The sequence below is a fragment of the Limulus polyphemus genome, unplaced genomic scaffold (genome assembly GCF_000517525.1).
Source record: "Limulus polyphemus unplaced genomic scaffold, Limulus_polyphemus-2.1.2 Scaffold1370, whole genome shotgun sequence".
NCBI lineage: Eukaryota > Metazoa > Arthropoda > Merostomata > Xiphosura > Limulidae > Limulus > Limulus polyphemus.
In genome coordinates this window covers 138,619-151,598 of record NW_013666980.1, presented here as the reverse complement: position 1 = coordinate 151,598, position 12,980 = coordinate 138,619, and the positions used below count along the sequence as shown (strand labels likewise).

The 12,980-nt window shown below is 30.9% G+C and overlaps 1 protein-coding gene across 2 annotated transcripts in view; it reads left to right on the top strand.

Moving 5' to 3' along the window:
- LOC106463297 (transmembrane protein 87A-like) overlaps positions 1 to 12,980 on the top strand; it is a 58,888-nt gene that overhangs the window by 18,739 nt on the left and 27,169 nt on the right. For both annotated transcript variants that reach the window (XM_013923313.2, XM_013923312.2), the window contains exons 8-11: positions 2,823 to 2,923; positions 6,549 to 6,645; positions 8,878 to 8,939; positions 11,413 to 11,533. In XM_013923313.2, the coding sequence (XP_013778767.1) occupies positions 2,823 to 2,923; positions 6,549 to 6,645; positions 8,878 to 8,939; positions 11,413 to 11,533 (381 nt within the window). The remainder of the gene's footprint in view (positions 1 to 2,822; positions 2,924 to 6,548; positions 6,646 to 8,877; positions 8,940 to 11,412; positions 11,534 to 12,980) is intronic.

Genomic DNA, 12,980 nt, shown 5'->3' with positions numbered 1-12,980 from the left:
GATTAAACGAGTTTATTCTTCCTCGATACAAACTTTTAGTACACAGTAGTTCCACAATCAGTAGGTTTCTCGTCACTTTAAACTTAACAACATTTATAATACACACTATAAATCACAGCGATTCACAATCTCGATAACCTCGCTTTCGACGAGTGCAAAACACACACTTTATGGCTCACTAGCTCGAAATTAACAAAATCATAAATTACACAGAACTCAAAGTAACTACTGCTCTCTCTTCATTTATACCTGCTGGCATTCTCTGGCAGGCTTATATACTAACGAAGAGGGCATCTCGAACACACTCGGACTTCCCCGATCATTTGAGAAACTCATCAAGCATGCTACCAGCGCCAATGTGCCAGCAGCGTCATGTGACTTCCACTGTCGTAACAACATTTATTGAAAACAACAAATGGGTGGGGGGGGGGGTCATCTTGACCCACCTTGAAAGTGTGAAAATTAATATATTGAAATTCTAAATTTAGTGAGTGTATCTTCTCCAAATTTGGCAAGTTTTTAGTAACTATTTGTCAGTCTTTTTGTATACAGAAAATAAAATATTTCCTCTAAGGATTTGTGTGTGAATTTACAAAGCCTTTACTGAGCCAGTCTTTTCATCTTACAGTTTTCATATTTCGTTCATAGCCTTTAAAATCTCTTAAACGAATATCAAACGTTTTTTCAGTAAATGATTCTATTAAAAAAATAAATTTGCAAAGATATAATCTTGATACCAGAATTTAGATACTTTAAACTATTTTGAATTGCATTTGTTATTTTAGTGAATAAATAAAAAAATATTAATAATTTAGTATCATTATTTGTGAAATAAATAAATGTTGGGGAAATAAAAATACTGAAGCATTTATATTATTTCTATAAATTAATATATCTTTGAAATTACATTATATTAGGTTATTTGTATAATAATATATTGCCCTCCTGTCTAAGAGTTCTTCCTCTTATTCATAACAATTCATAGTTCTGTAACGTTTTGTACGGTAGACTCGTATGTGAGTTCTTCCAATTGCTTTTATAGTTTCAGAGGCATAAAGAACTTTAGTATGGTAAATTACTACTTGAGAGTTCTTCCATTCATGATGTTAGGAAAACGCACAGTTTCAAAAAATCCGTTTAAGACTAAAATACAAAACCTTATATCTGGAATGCTTATGAAAGGTGAACGTTTTTTGAGAGTTGTTCCAGCTGCATGTATCACTTTATAGATCTAAAGAGACTATCCTCCCTAATCTCTCCAGACTTTCTATTGTGACCCTGGCTTATTTCCATACTAACAAAAGTCAAGCCACAACACACATTTTCCATATTAAGAACTCAACTTCTGGAGTACCTTGTTCTTCCACAATTGTGACAGTAACTAGTGCTCTTGTATGGAGGACTCAAACCTGAAGTTTTTCCAATTTCTCGTATTACTTAATAGTGCTCTTGTCCCTTTGTACAGTTGACTTATACCGAAGAGTTTTTCCAGTTTCTTGTATTACTTAATAGTGCTATAGATCCTTCGTATGGTTGACTTATACCGAAGAGTTTTTCCAGTTTCTCGTATTACTTAATAGTGCTATAGATCCTTTGTACAGTTGACTTATGCTGAAGAGTTTTTTCAATTTCTTGTATTACTTAATAGTGCTATAGGTCCTTTGTACAGTTGACTTGTACCGAAGAGTTTTTCCAGTTTCTTGTATTACTTAATAGTGCTATAGGTCCTTTGTACAGTTGACTTGTACCTGAAAGTTCTTTCATTTCACAAGTCTTGAGTTATGTTACTTGGAATATCTTTGTTTGTGACTGACATTAGTCATTTGTGGTAGGAGAAGTTAAAATTTAATTGTGCCAAACATTGTAAAAACATATTTATAAAAGAAAATTATATTAGTCTAACCATTGTTTGTGAAGATAAGCTGTTATGAAATGTACATTTTGTTTATTTATCTCAGAGCTTAACATTAAACTAGATTCTGGAAGAGTAATGGAAACTTAGATCTTGATCTTTGTCTGCATATTATTTTTTAATTCAAAGATAAAGTGTGATGAGGCAATAATAGAAGTCACTGATAGAACTTAACAAATATTTTTAATTATATAATACACAGTGTGCATTTGGCATATTATTAAGCAACATTTTCAGTTTTGTTAATGAGCATTTCAGAAATATATTGAGTAATTTTATATTTGAAGATTTTTTTTTTTTCCTGAATTAGAAAACGTTTGCAGCTAGTACTCTGTTATGCCACTAGTTTATTAGCTTTACACTGTGGTATGGAACTTTGGATTTTAAAATAAATTGAAAATGTTCTTATTTCTGATTTTTATCCCTTTTTCTTATCAGTCCAATGTATAATTGATACTAGAGATCCAATTAAGTGTTTACTGCTAAACATTAAATGAAGAGTAGACTTGGGTTTATTATTATGGTTAACACTTGTGTTGCCATTTTGGACAAAATGACCCACCATGACAATGAAATAACTATATGTAAATATATCAACAAAACAATAATGATATGTTAATTTGAATTATGGGGATATATTTGGAAATGTCTCTTATCTGATATTGAGTTAAGTAGTTTAAAATCGATATTATAACCTTACTTTAAAGGAATAGTAGAAAAATGTTCAATTTTTATTCAAGTAAATTTTCGATGTCTACTATTAGTAGTAAAACTTCGTTACAAGTCTTTCTTTTTTTTCTTAGTATGTAAACTTACTCTTGCTGCTTGTGGTTTCACATGATTTTTGTGATATTAATGTTATAGTGTACAAAACATGATTAATTATTATAATGTTTATTTTTGTCACCAGTTCCTGATGAGAAAAGCCGTGGTCAGGTTCTGAAGTCTGCCTCTGACTCTTCCCAGAATGTTCCAGCTCCTGAACCTCAGGACAAGATTGCATCACCAAAAGTAAAGTAGTCATTTTCAGTAACATCTTAAGCATTCAGCTCATTTTAAAACTCCTGGAAACAATATATCTAATCTAATACTATAAAACACAGTGTGTATCTGTCTGTCTGTCAGTCATGCACTGATGTCATTGCAACTTATTACGTAATTTAAGTAGGTTGTCTTCCCATCAACTAGAAGCGATTAGTCTACGATTGATCAAAAATTAAAGATATATTTGGACTAAAATGTACAAAAAATTACATCTTTTTCGCAATTTGAAAATGTATCTTTGTTAAATCGTCCAGTTACGCTAGAAAGACATAAATGTACTTCAGTAGACATTTTATACAACATGGTAAAACCTTATCAAAATTTTTAAAAAGGTCTAACGTTAGGTCATAGAATAATATTAGAAGATTATTTATTGATAGTATTAAGTGCGGTAAGTTTTAACATGTACACAATTTATAGTGTTAATTTATCTCTTTGTCTAATATAGGCTGTACTTAATAAAGGCTTAACTAATATTAGGACTAAGACGAGTGGACTTACAGATTTCTGTGTCTGCAATTAGAATTATTTTGTATTATTCTAAAAATCCTGTAAATACTGTTACAATAAAGATACAAATTTAGCTGCAAATGTTCTGCAGGTCTCTGCTAGTTTGAAAATAGTCACTTGATTGTCAATATTTAGTTAAAATATTTCCAAAGTTTCTGGTGACATTCACTTTTTTTCTTGTATTAAATACAGTGTAGTAACTATCTGTTAAAGATAGCCACTGCTATACATTTTATATATGTTTGTAAAGCATAATTTCAATTATGAATTAGGTTTTGTTAAGGTTAAAATTGAATTGCCATTGGACCAACCCCCTAATGAAGAAAGAATGTTGTCTGTAATTCTAAATTTACTATGTGTATCTATATGAAGTGCAGCAAGCTTTTAATAAAATGTACAAGTTTGTTGTACACAAAAAATGATGTCTTAAAAAGGTATTAGTACTCAAAATATGTCTGTGAATTGATGACTTCAGTCTGGCTCTGACAAGTTGTTGTGCAAGGTGATGTTCACGTGAAGAATAAAGATACTTTTGTCCAGTTTGTGTATTGTATTTGCATTACCTCTAGAAACTTGGAAATACATTTCTACAGTTTTTTGATATCCTTATATATTTTATCTAGTATTTACTCTCCTCTACCACAAAACTGTCACTAAGTCAGCAATGTAGGATAAAATATATAGTTTATAACTCTGATATCAAATGTATAATGCTGTGTTGAATGACACTGTAAAAGGTCATTGCTTGTTTGACCCCCACCCATTGCCCATGTCGCAGTTTTTCTCAGCGTTACATTCAAAGTGTAATTAAACTACTTTATTACCAAATGTAGGTAATAAATTGTATAATTATATTATATAAGTTTGATTTCTTAGTTTCAAAAGGAAATATTTAAGTAAATCCTCAATCTTCCCTTGTATGAGAAATGTGACATTTGTTATCTAGGTCTTGCCGATTCTGTAATTTATTTTGTGAAGTATGCAGTTTGATGTAAATTATTAATTATAATATAGATGTTACTAGGGCAAAATCTAGTTTTTATGGCCTTCAATCATCTTCGTTATGAAGAAAACTAGAGACAGACCAACATGTCACTCCCACTTGTCATATCCTCTCTTTCACAAATTGACAATAATTCTCACTGACATTTTCTATCATATCATTTATAGAAAGACAAAGTTTTAAGGCATCAAATGATGTACAATATTACATTGTTTTAAGCATAGAGTATTGTCTATTTTGTCTACAGTTTGAAACTTTACTTTACATTGTTTGGATCAATTATTTTAAGGCTCTTATGCCTTAGTTAGAAGGCCAGTTAAATTATAACAGTTATAAGGCATTGTTTGGTTTGTTTGCATTATTATTCTGTGTTCTTAGGTGCATTCTTTAATGTACTACTACCATCATTACAAAAAAAGTAGGTTTAAATTTCATTGGCAACCGACAGCAAAAAAGTAAGACATTGAATGTAAGTACTGTTTTTCATGTATATTTTTTTTATTTATTGTTGACTCCACTGGTGCATGGAGGTTATGTTTTTACCCATGTGTGTGTGTGTTTGTCAGCAAGATTTCTCAAAAACAGCTAAATGGATTTGAACGAAAGTTGGTATAGATTTTGACAATGACCCAACTTAGAAGTGATTAGTTTTTGTAGGGTCAAGATTATAATAAAGGTCATGAAAATCCAAAAAATCCCTATCTGTTAACATGGGGAATGAATTTTCACACTATTTTGGTCTATAACTCAGTCAAAAACGATTATATTTTGATGAAACTTGGTGGACATATGTAAAATTATTCCTCACGTCCTGCCAAAAATGGTCCATGTCTGTTGATAACAACAAACATACGTACACTTTTTGTGTTTTTTTGGGAGTCAAATATGATCAACACTGTGTGGCAGAGGTGTGTGCTTTACTGCATGCCCCTCTAGTTATAAAAGTAACTAAAATATAAAAATTAAAAACTTATTAGGTTAGATAAGGTAAGATAATAGGGAAAAAAAAATTCTTCACGATCTATGCTCACGAGTAGTGTTACATAATTAAATGAGGTGACTTGAGCTATCTATGCATTTGCCAAATGAATTACAACTTATATGGCAGAATTATTAGTTAGATGTGATTAAAAAACGGCAATAAAACAATAAACTTAAGTATAAACGTATGTAAACTGTTACAAGCCTTAAACTGTTTAGGATAAACAAATGTAATTTCCTGTTACAATTTTCATTCATTCTAGAAAGAAAAAAAGAGTAATTTTATTTATTTCTTTTTTTTTATAGTGGTTACAAGGTTAACCAAATTGTCTGAATCCATGTAGAGTTAGAGATAATAATAGATAAGATGTAAAGTTTTACAGAAAAAGAAACATTTGATACATAATTGGAAGTTTTATCAGATGTAATCAAAATTTTTCAAATTATAAATTAGGCTTAGTATTCTGTGGATATGTATTTTTATTAAACTATTCACATCAAAGATTAACGTTTTGGCAAAGTGGTTAAGAAGAGGTATCAGATGTAATCGAAAGTTGTCAGATTATATACTAGGCTTAGTATTCTGTGGATATGTATTTTTATTAAACTATTCACACCAAAGATTAATGTTTTGGCAAAGTGGTTAAGAAAAGGTATCAGAGGTAATCAAAATTTTTCAAATTATAAATTAGGCTTAGTATTCTGTGGATACATATTTTTATTAAATTATTTTTCTTAATGTTGTAGTGTAAAAATATTGAAACTGTCAGAACAATGAAATCTAATAAAAGGAGTGTGGTAATAAAAGCATCTGTGGTCAAACATAATTTTAATTGTGATTGTTAGGCTTAAGTACTTGTACTTCTACAGTGAAAATGTGTTTTACTGATCTTTTTCACAATATGCTCTGATATTTGAAATAGCTTCAAGTTAAAGTATTCATTATTTAATTTTCGAAATATTGTTTATAATGGTTAAAAACAAACAACAAACTGTCTATTTTTGGAATAAATTGTAAACCAAGTGTAATTATATTTAGAGTTAATGGAAAACTAATAATTTTTTTAAGATAACAATCTGATTTACTTTCTTACATAGACCCCAGACTACCTAGCTGCTGTTGATCAAGATGGTGTCTATCTTCTAGTAGTCAACTTGAAGTCTGTGGGTGAAAATAAGGATTTCAGAACAACGGGTGAGTACCCAAAAACTAAAACTGTTAGACCAACGTCAGAGTTTAATAATATTTTGTATAAATGTACATATTTGTTGTTATGAGTTAAGTATGATAAATAAGGTTGTTAAATAACATTTTTTAATTGGTCTGTAGAGGATAAACACAAGTGCACTGTGTTTATTGATAAGTTTATGTATTGGTGGACATGTATATGTACAGAAACATCCATATGTATTGGTGGACATGTATATGTACAGAAACATCCATATGTATTGGTGGACATGTATGCACAGAAACATCCATATGTATTGGTGGACATGTATATGCACAGAAACATGTATATGCACAGAAACATCCATATGTATTGTGGACATGTATATGCACAGAAACATCCATATGTATTGGTGGACATGTATATGCACAAAAACATTCATATGTATTGGTGGACATGTATATGTACAGAAACATCCATATATATTTGTGGACATGTATATGTACAGAAACATCCATATGTATTTGTGGACATGTATATGTACAGAAACATCCACATGTATTGGTGGACATGTATATGCACAGAAACATCCATATGTATTGGTGGACATGTATATGCACATAAACATCCACATGTATTTGTGGGCATGTATGCATAGAAACATCCATATGTATTTGTTTATAGGTTTGGATTAATTTACATTTAAATATTTTATAAATTTATCAATCTTGTAGAAATATTATAACAAATGTAAGAATGTTTTTGACTTTCACTGAATGTACAAAACACTTTGAGGTAGAATTGAAGGTAAATTTATAATGATTATTTACCACCTGCCACATGAGCCAGCCCGGCATCTTGATGTGGATAAAAAAAAACACTCCAGAAAGGTTTGGGTTGTTTTGATTAGACAAAAATAAGATGTTTGACACTATTTTCAAGGTCTAGGTTGTTGAACCTGACCTGTGACCTGACCCAAGACAATGTGAGCCAACATGGAGAAGTTAACTTGTAAATGTAAAGTTAAAAAGATGTAGCAATGAAACATGCATGAAATGTGATGATTTAAGTGTGGACATTAAGCTAAACCGTGGGTCCAGGTCAGATGAGGGAAGAACTTATTTGAAGATATCCCAATCAATCTGTCATACCAGCTAAATCGGTGATTTATCAATTAATTATTGCATTGACAGCAAAACATAAAGCAATGAGCACAAAAGTATCATTATCTTCAAAAAGGGTATTGGAATTATATATATAAGAAATTATTAGTCTCAGTATTTTGTGAAACTAAAGGCATGGTAAAGACCAAAGATGCAGGTGCATGATGCATTACAAGATGATTTCCATAGTGATTCTCAAATTACAAATATCATTTCTGCAATGAAGAGTAAACATAAGAAGGATGGTATAATGTCCAGTATGGTACCAACATAATATAATCCATATAGAGTTCATCATGTCATATTTTCATTAATATTTAATTTCATTTTAGAAGTTGTGCAGAGCTTCATTCATAGTGATCCATTGAAATAACCGTACATCACCGGTTTCTGGAACGAAATCCCCATGTTGACCGTCCTAGGCTCTGTACTATTGTGCAGAGCTTCATTCATAGTGATCTATTGAAATAACCGTACATCACCGGTTTCTGGAACGAACCCCCCTCATAGTGATCTATTGAAATAACCGTACATCACCGGTTTCTGGAACGAAACCCCCATGTTGACCGTCCTAGGCTCTGTACTATTGTGCAGAGCTTCATTCATAGTGATCTATTGAAATAACCGTACATCACCGGTTTCTGGAACGAATCCCCCATGTTGACCATCCTAGGCTCAGTACTATTGTGTAGAGCTTCATTCATAGTGATCTATTGAAATAACCGTACATCACAGGTTTCTGGAACGAATCCCCCCTGTTGACCATCCTAGGCTCTGTACTATAAGATGCTGGGCTTGCTCTTGTGACAGATGCGTGATTGTAGTCAATCTGCTACTGCATTTTGAACATTTTGCTAAAAAAATTTAAGGTAAAGCTGTTAAGAATTCTGAGGTTCCTTCATGGAAATTTTCAAAGCAGTGAAAAGGGTTTGAACCGGTTTTAGATAAATTATCTGGTTGTACATCAGAATATTAAAGTATTTTAGAAATTGCAAATTTCTTGCACTGATAGTGAATATTTTTAACTAACTGATACAGTAATAGATGTTATGGTGCAGCAACTAAGTCTTATATAATGTTGTTTTTCTACTTCAGTTGACATTAAGTTGAAAGGTGATTACGGTTTCTTGTCTGCAATTGACTGGCCTCTCTTACCTGTAAGTTGCTTTTGTATCATTGTTACGTTATTATTTAACAATTTAAAAAAATGTTCATTTTATTTTTGAAGGAATGTACACCATTATCATATATATATATACATACACACACACACACACACACACACACACACATATATATATATATATATGAATTATGAAAAAATAAAGTACTTGGTCTAATTTATATTCACCTTGTAGTATCTTATATCAACAAGTATTATAATACTATTTTAGATATAACTGTGTAGTTTTTAAGGGAACTTACCGACCGGGTAATAGAGCCTTGCACCTATAAATATGGTTTTGAAATATGGCAGATCCAGTTTTCCTTTTTATTTTATTTTTCATGATTTAATTTTAACATGAGATCATCTATACATACTATTACTTCGATGGTAGAAGACACTAAGATAAGTAGAAAACAAAAAATCTATTTGAAAGTATAGCTAGTCTGTTTATATGCTCATAAATGTTCTTGTTGTAGGTTAGGTGTATCTATGATAAGAATCAGCCAAAGCTTTTAATATCTAAGGTTGTAGTAAAAGTATTAGCCTGTGAATAGGAGGTTGGCAATATGTATCTATTTAAAGACATATAGTGTAAAGGACATCACAGCTTTGGTGTTCAGAAAAATATAGAGATAGTATTACAGAATATATTTCCAGAAGGCATTGTATTTTCCATTTCATGTTGTTTTTTATGTTTTCTTGAATTTTAGTCTGTGTTTGTGATAATAATTACATTCCTTATCATGAATATATATATATATATAAAACTGAAACACCATTAGAATATGCTGTACGTCTATTTTAAAATTGAGAAATTTTAAACAAAGGTGAAAGAATGATACACAGCAACCTACTAAAAAAAAGGCTTACCAATTGGTTATTGTAGTTTCACATAAAAGCTGTGCTGGCATCAAGTTTTTTTAATATCTTTATGTAATTTTTACTGTTGTTTATATCTGAGTTGATCTGGGTTATCAACTGACATTTTTCTTTGATGGTCACTAGCTAAACAAAAACTTAACTTTTAGCCAGCAAGCCAATAATAATTCTGATACTTTTTATTGTAGACCACTAGAGTAACATTGATTTGAAAGTTTGGTAAGATTGCTTAATGTTTCTGTGCTTACGGTATAAATTGAATTAATAAAACAAGAACGACTTTTTTTAAATGTTAAAGATCTGTCTGCCAGAAAAGGAGTTTAAATATCTTTGTATATTTTTTTACCTTTTTGAATGCTAATGGTATCTATTGCTATACATAATTTCAAGAAAAATTTTACACAATAAAAATGAAGCTGTAAGACAAATACCAAGTTATAGTATAAAAATATGTATTCTGGAGATAGTGTTCATGTTGTGTTTATCTTAGAAATATTGTATTCTTTTTTGGGTGATATTCTTGTCATTTTGTAATGTGTTTAAACCGGTTAGTGGAATATCCTGAGTGTGGGAGTGGCTAGTGGTAATCAAAATAAATTTCTCAGTGTATTTTAAAAGATTTACTCATTAACATTGTTCTGTATGTAAAAAGATTTGGTGTGTGAGAAATATAGGTGTGTATTTTCAACATCAGAATATATATATCTATATATATAAAAACAGTTTGAAAAATAAATAAGGAATGACTGTGAGGGTTCAGTTAAGACTGAAAAATAAATAAGGAATGACTGTGAGGGTTCAGTTAAGACTGAAAAATAAATAAGGAATGACTGTGAGGGTTCAGTTAAGTCTGAAAAATAAATAAGGAATGACTGTGAGGGTTCAGTTAAGACTGAAAAATAAATAAGGAATGGCTGTGAGGGTTCAGTTAAGACTGAAAAATAAATAAGGAATGGCTGTGAGGGTTCAGTTAAGACCTAAAGTTTAAGAACTAGTTTGTCTACGAAAAATAAACTGACCCAAAATAGTCCCCAGTGGGGCAGTGATCAGTCTGTGGATTTACAATGCTGAAATCAGGGGTTCGATTGCCCTCGGTGGACACGGCAGATAGCCCAACGTGGCTTTGCTACAAAAAACACACACGCAGTCACTAAACAAAAATTTTTTTTGAGATTTTAAATGATTAAAGAAACAAATATTTAAAGAATAAATAACATAGATGAATAGAATAAAAAGAAAAGATGGTCCCAGCTTGTGAAATGTTTTCTTGTTTTTTAAGTGACTAATGAATGGAAGGCTCAAACATTTCATGAATAAAATGTGTTTTGAACATTAAAGCTAACTGGTATTTTAATGCCATGTGATATATATTTTAAACTAATGGAAATAACTAAGCTTATAATGAAGTTATTATAAACAGATCCGAATATTCAGTGGTATATAGATGCGTAATGTTATCTTTATCACTTAGTTATAATTTCAGACTCACCAATTGATAGCTTCAAATAACATGGATATACTATGTATGATAACTTTACACATATTAGATTTAGTTATAGTTAATGGCTTGTTTTTTCTTTCAGTTTTATGGAGTTATGTGTGGAGTGTATGTGGTGTTTGCTGTTGCATGGCTAGTTGTTTCTGCTCTTCAGTGGAGAGACCTTTTAAGAATTCAGTTTTGGATTATGGGAGTTATTTTTCTTGGTAAAGTGTGTTTTTAGTTTAGATCCAAATATTTTTTTCTGATATCAAAATAGATTGTTCGACTTGTAGCCAGTTAGTTATTAATCAACTGAATTGACAATTCAAAATTTCAGATAAATATTCTGCATTTCTGTTTTATATTAGTTCTTTGGTGTTGTTAGAAAATTGGAATCAGCTTTTAAAACAGTATAATGAATTTAAAACCTTTCAAACATGATTATACATATTCCTTGCTGTTGACTCTGAATTAGTTTCAAATCAAATCATGTTCAGTGCAGGATTTGCAGTTTGGTAACACGTATGAACATGCTCATTACTTGCTGATGTTTGTAGAGCTTCTTTGAAATTATACTTGGTCCCTTAAAGCAGGAGTTTCTAAACTGTGGGCTGCAGGAAAGTGTCAAGAGGGGCTGTAACAAATACACATTACTATTAAGGTTTAAGTATCTATATATTCATTGAGTGGGGAGGACTGAGTCATGTTCTGTAAAGTGTAGGAACTCCTGCATTTTAGAACAAAAAATATGTGCTTCTATAATATATGACTTAAATTACTGGGAATGCTTCAGTTGTATTAAAGAAATAAAATGTTTTAGTGGTTCTTATCTTTAGTTTAAACAATAACATACCAAACACTTGAAAAGAATTGTAACTTTTATAATAACTTATGTGTGGATCTTGAGGTCGAGCCCCCATCACCTAATATGCTCACCCTTTCCACCATGGGGGTGTTATAATGTGATGGTTAATCCTACTGTTTGTTGATAATAAGTATTACATGAGTTGGTGGTTGGTGACTAGCTGCTTTCTCTCTAGTCTGTCACCTCAAAATTAGAGATGGCTAGTATAGATAGCCCTTATTTACTTTGTGTGAAATTCAACAAATGCAAAATTATTGTATCTATTTTGAATCGGCAAGTCACACAAATAAATGAAATAAAACAGTGCTTCATTTGTTAAACTACACAACTAAATATGTTATGGATTTATACTTTGTTAAGGGAAACATTAATTTATGTACACTATTGGAGAATATATTCCCTCCACACCAAAGTTACTAAGGATTACTTTTAAGCTATATACTATTATGATTTATTGTCACAAAACCACATCAAAATAATTAAGAACTACCAAGTTGTGTACACTTTTGAAGGATATATTCAAACCACATCAAAATAATTAAGGACTACCAAGTTGTGTACACTTTTGAAGGATATATTCAAACCACATCAAAATAATTAAGGACTACCAAGTTGTGTACACTGTTGAAGTATATATTCAAACCACATCAAAATAATTAAGGACTACCAAGTTGTGTACACTGTTGAAGGATATATTCAAACATCATCAAAATAATTAAGGACTACCAAGTTGTGTACACTGTTGAAGGATATATTCAAACATCATCAAAATAATTAAGGACTACCAAGTTGTGTACACTGTTGAA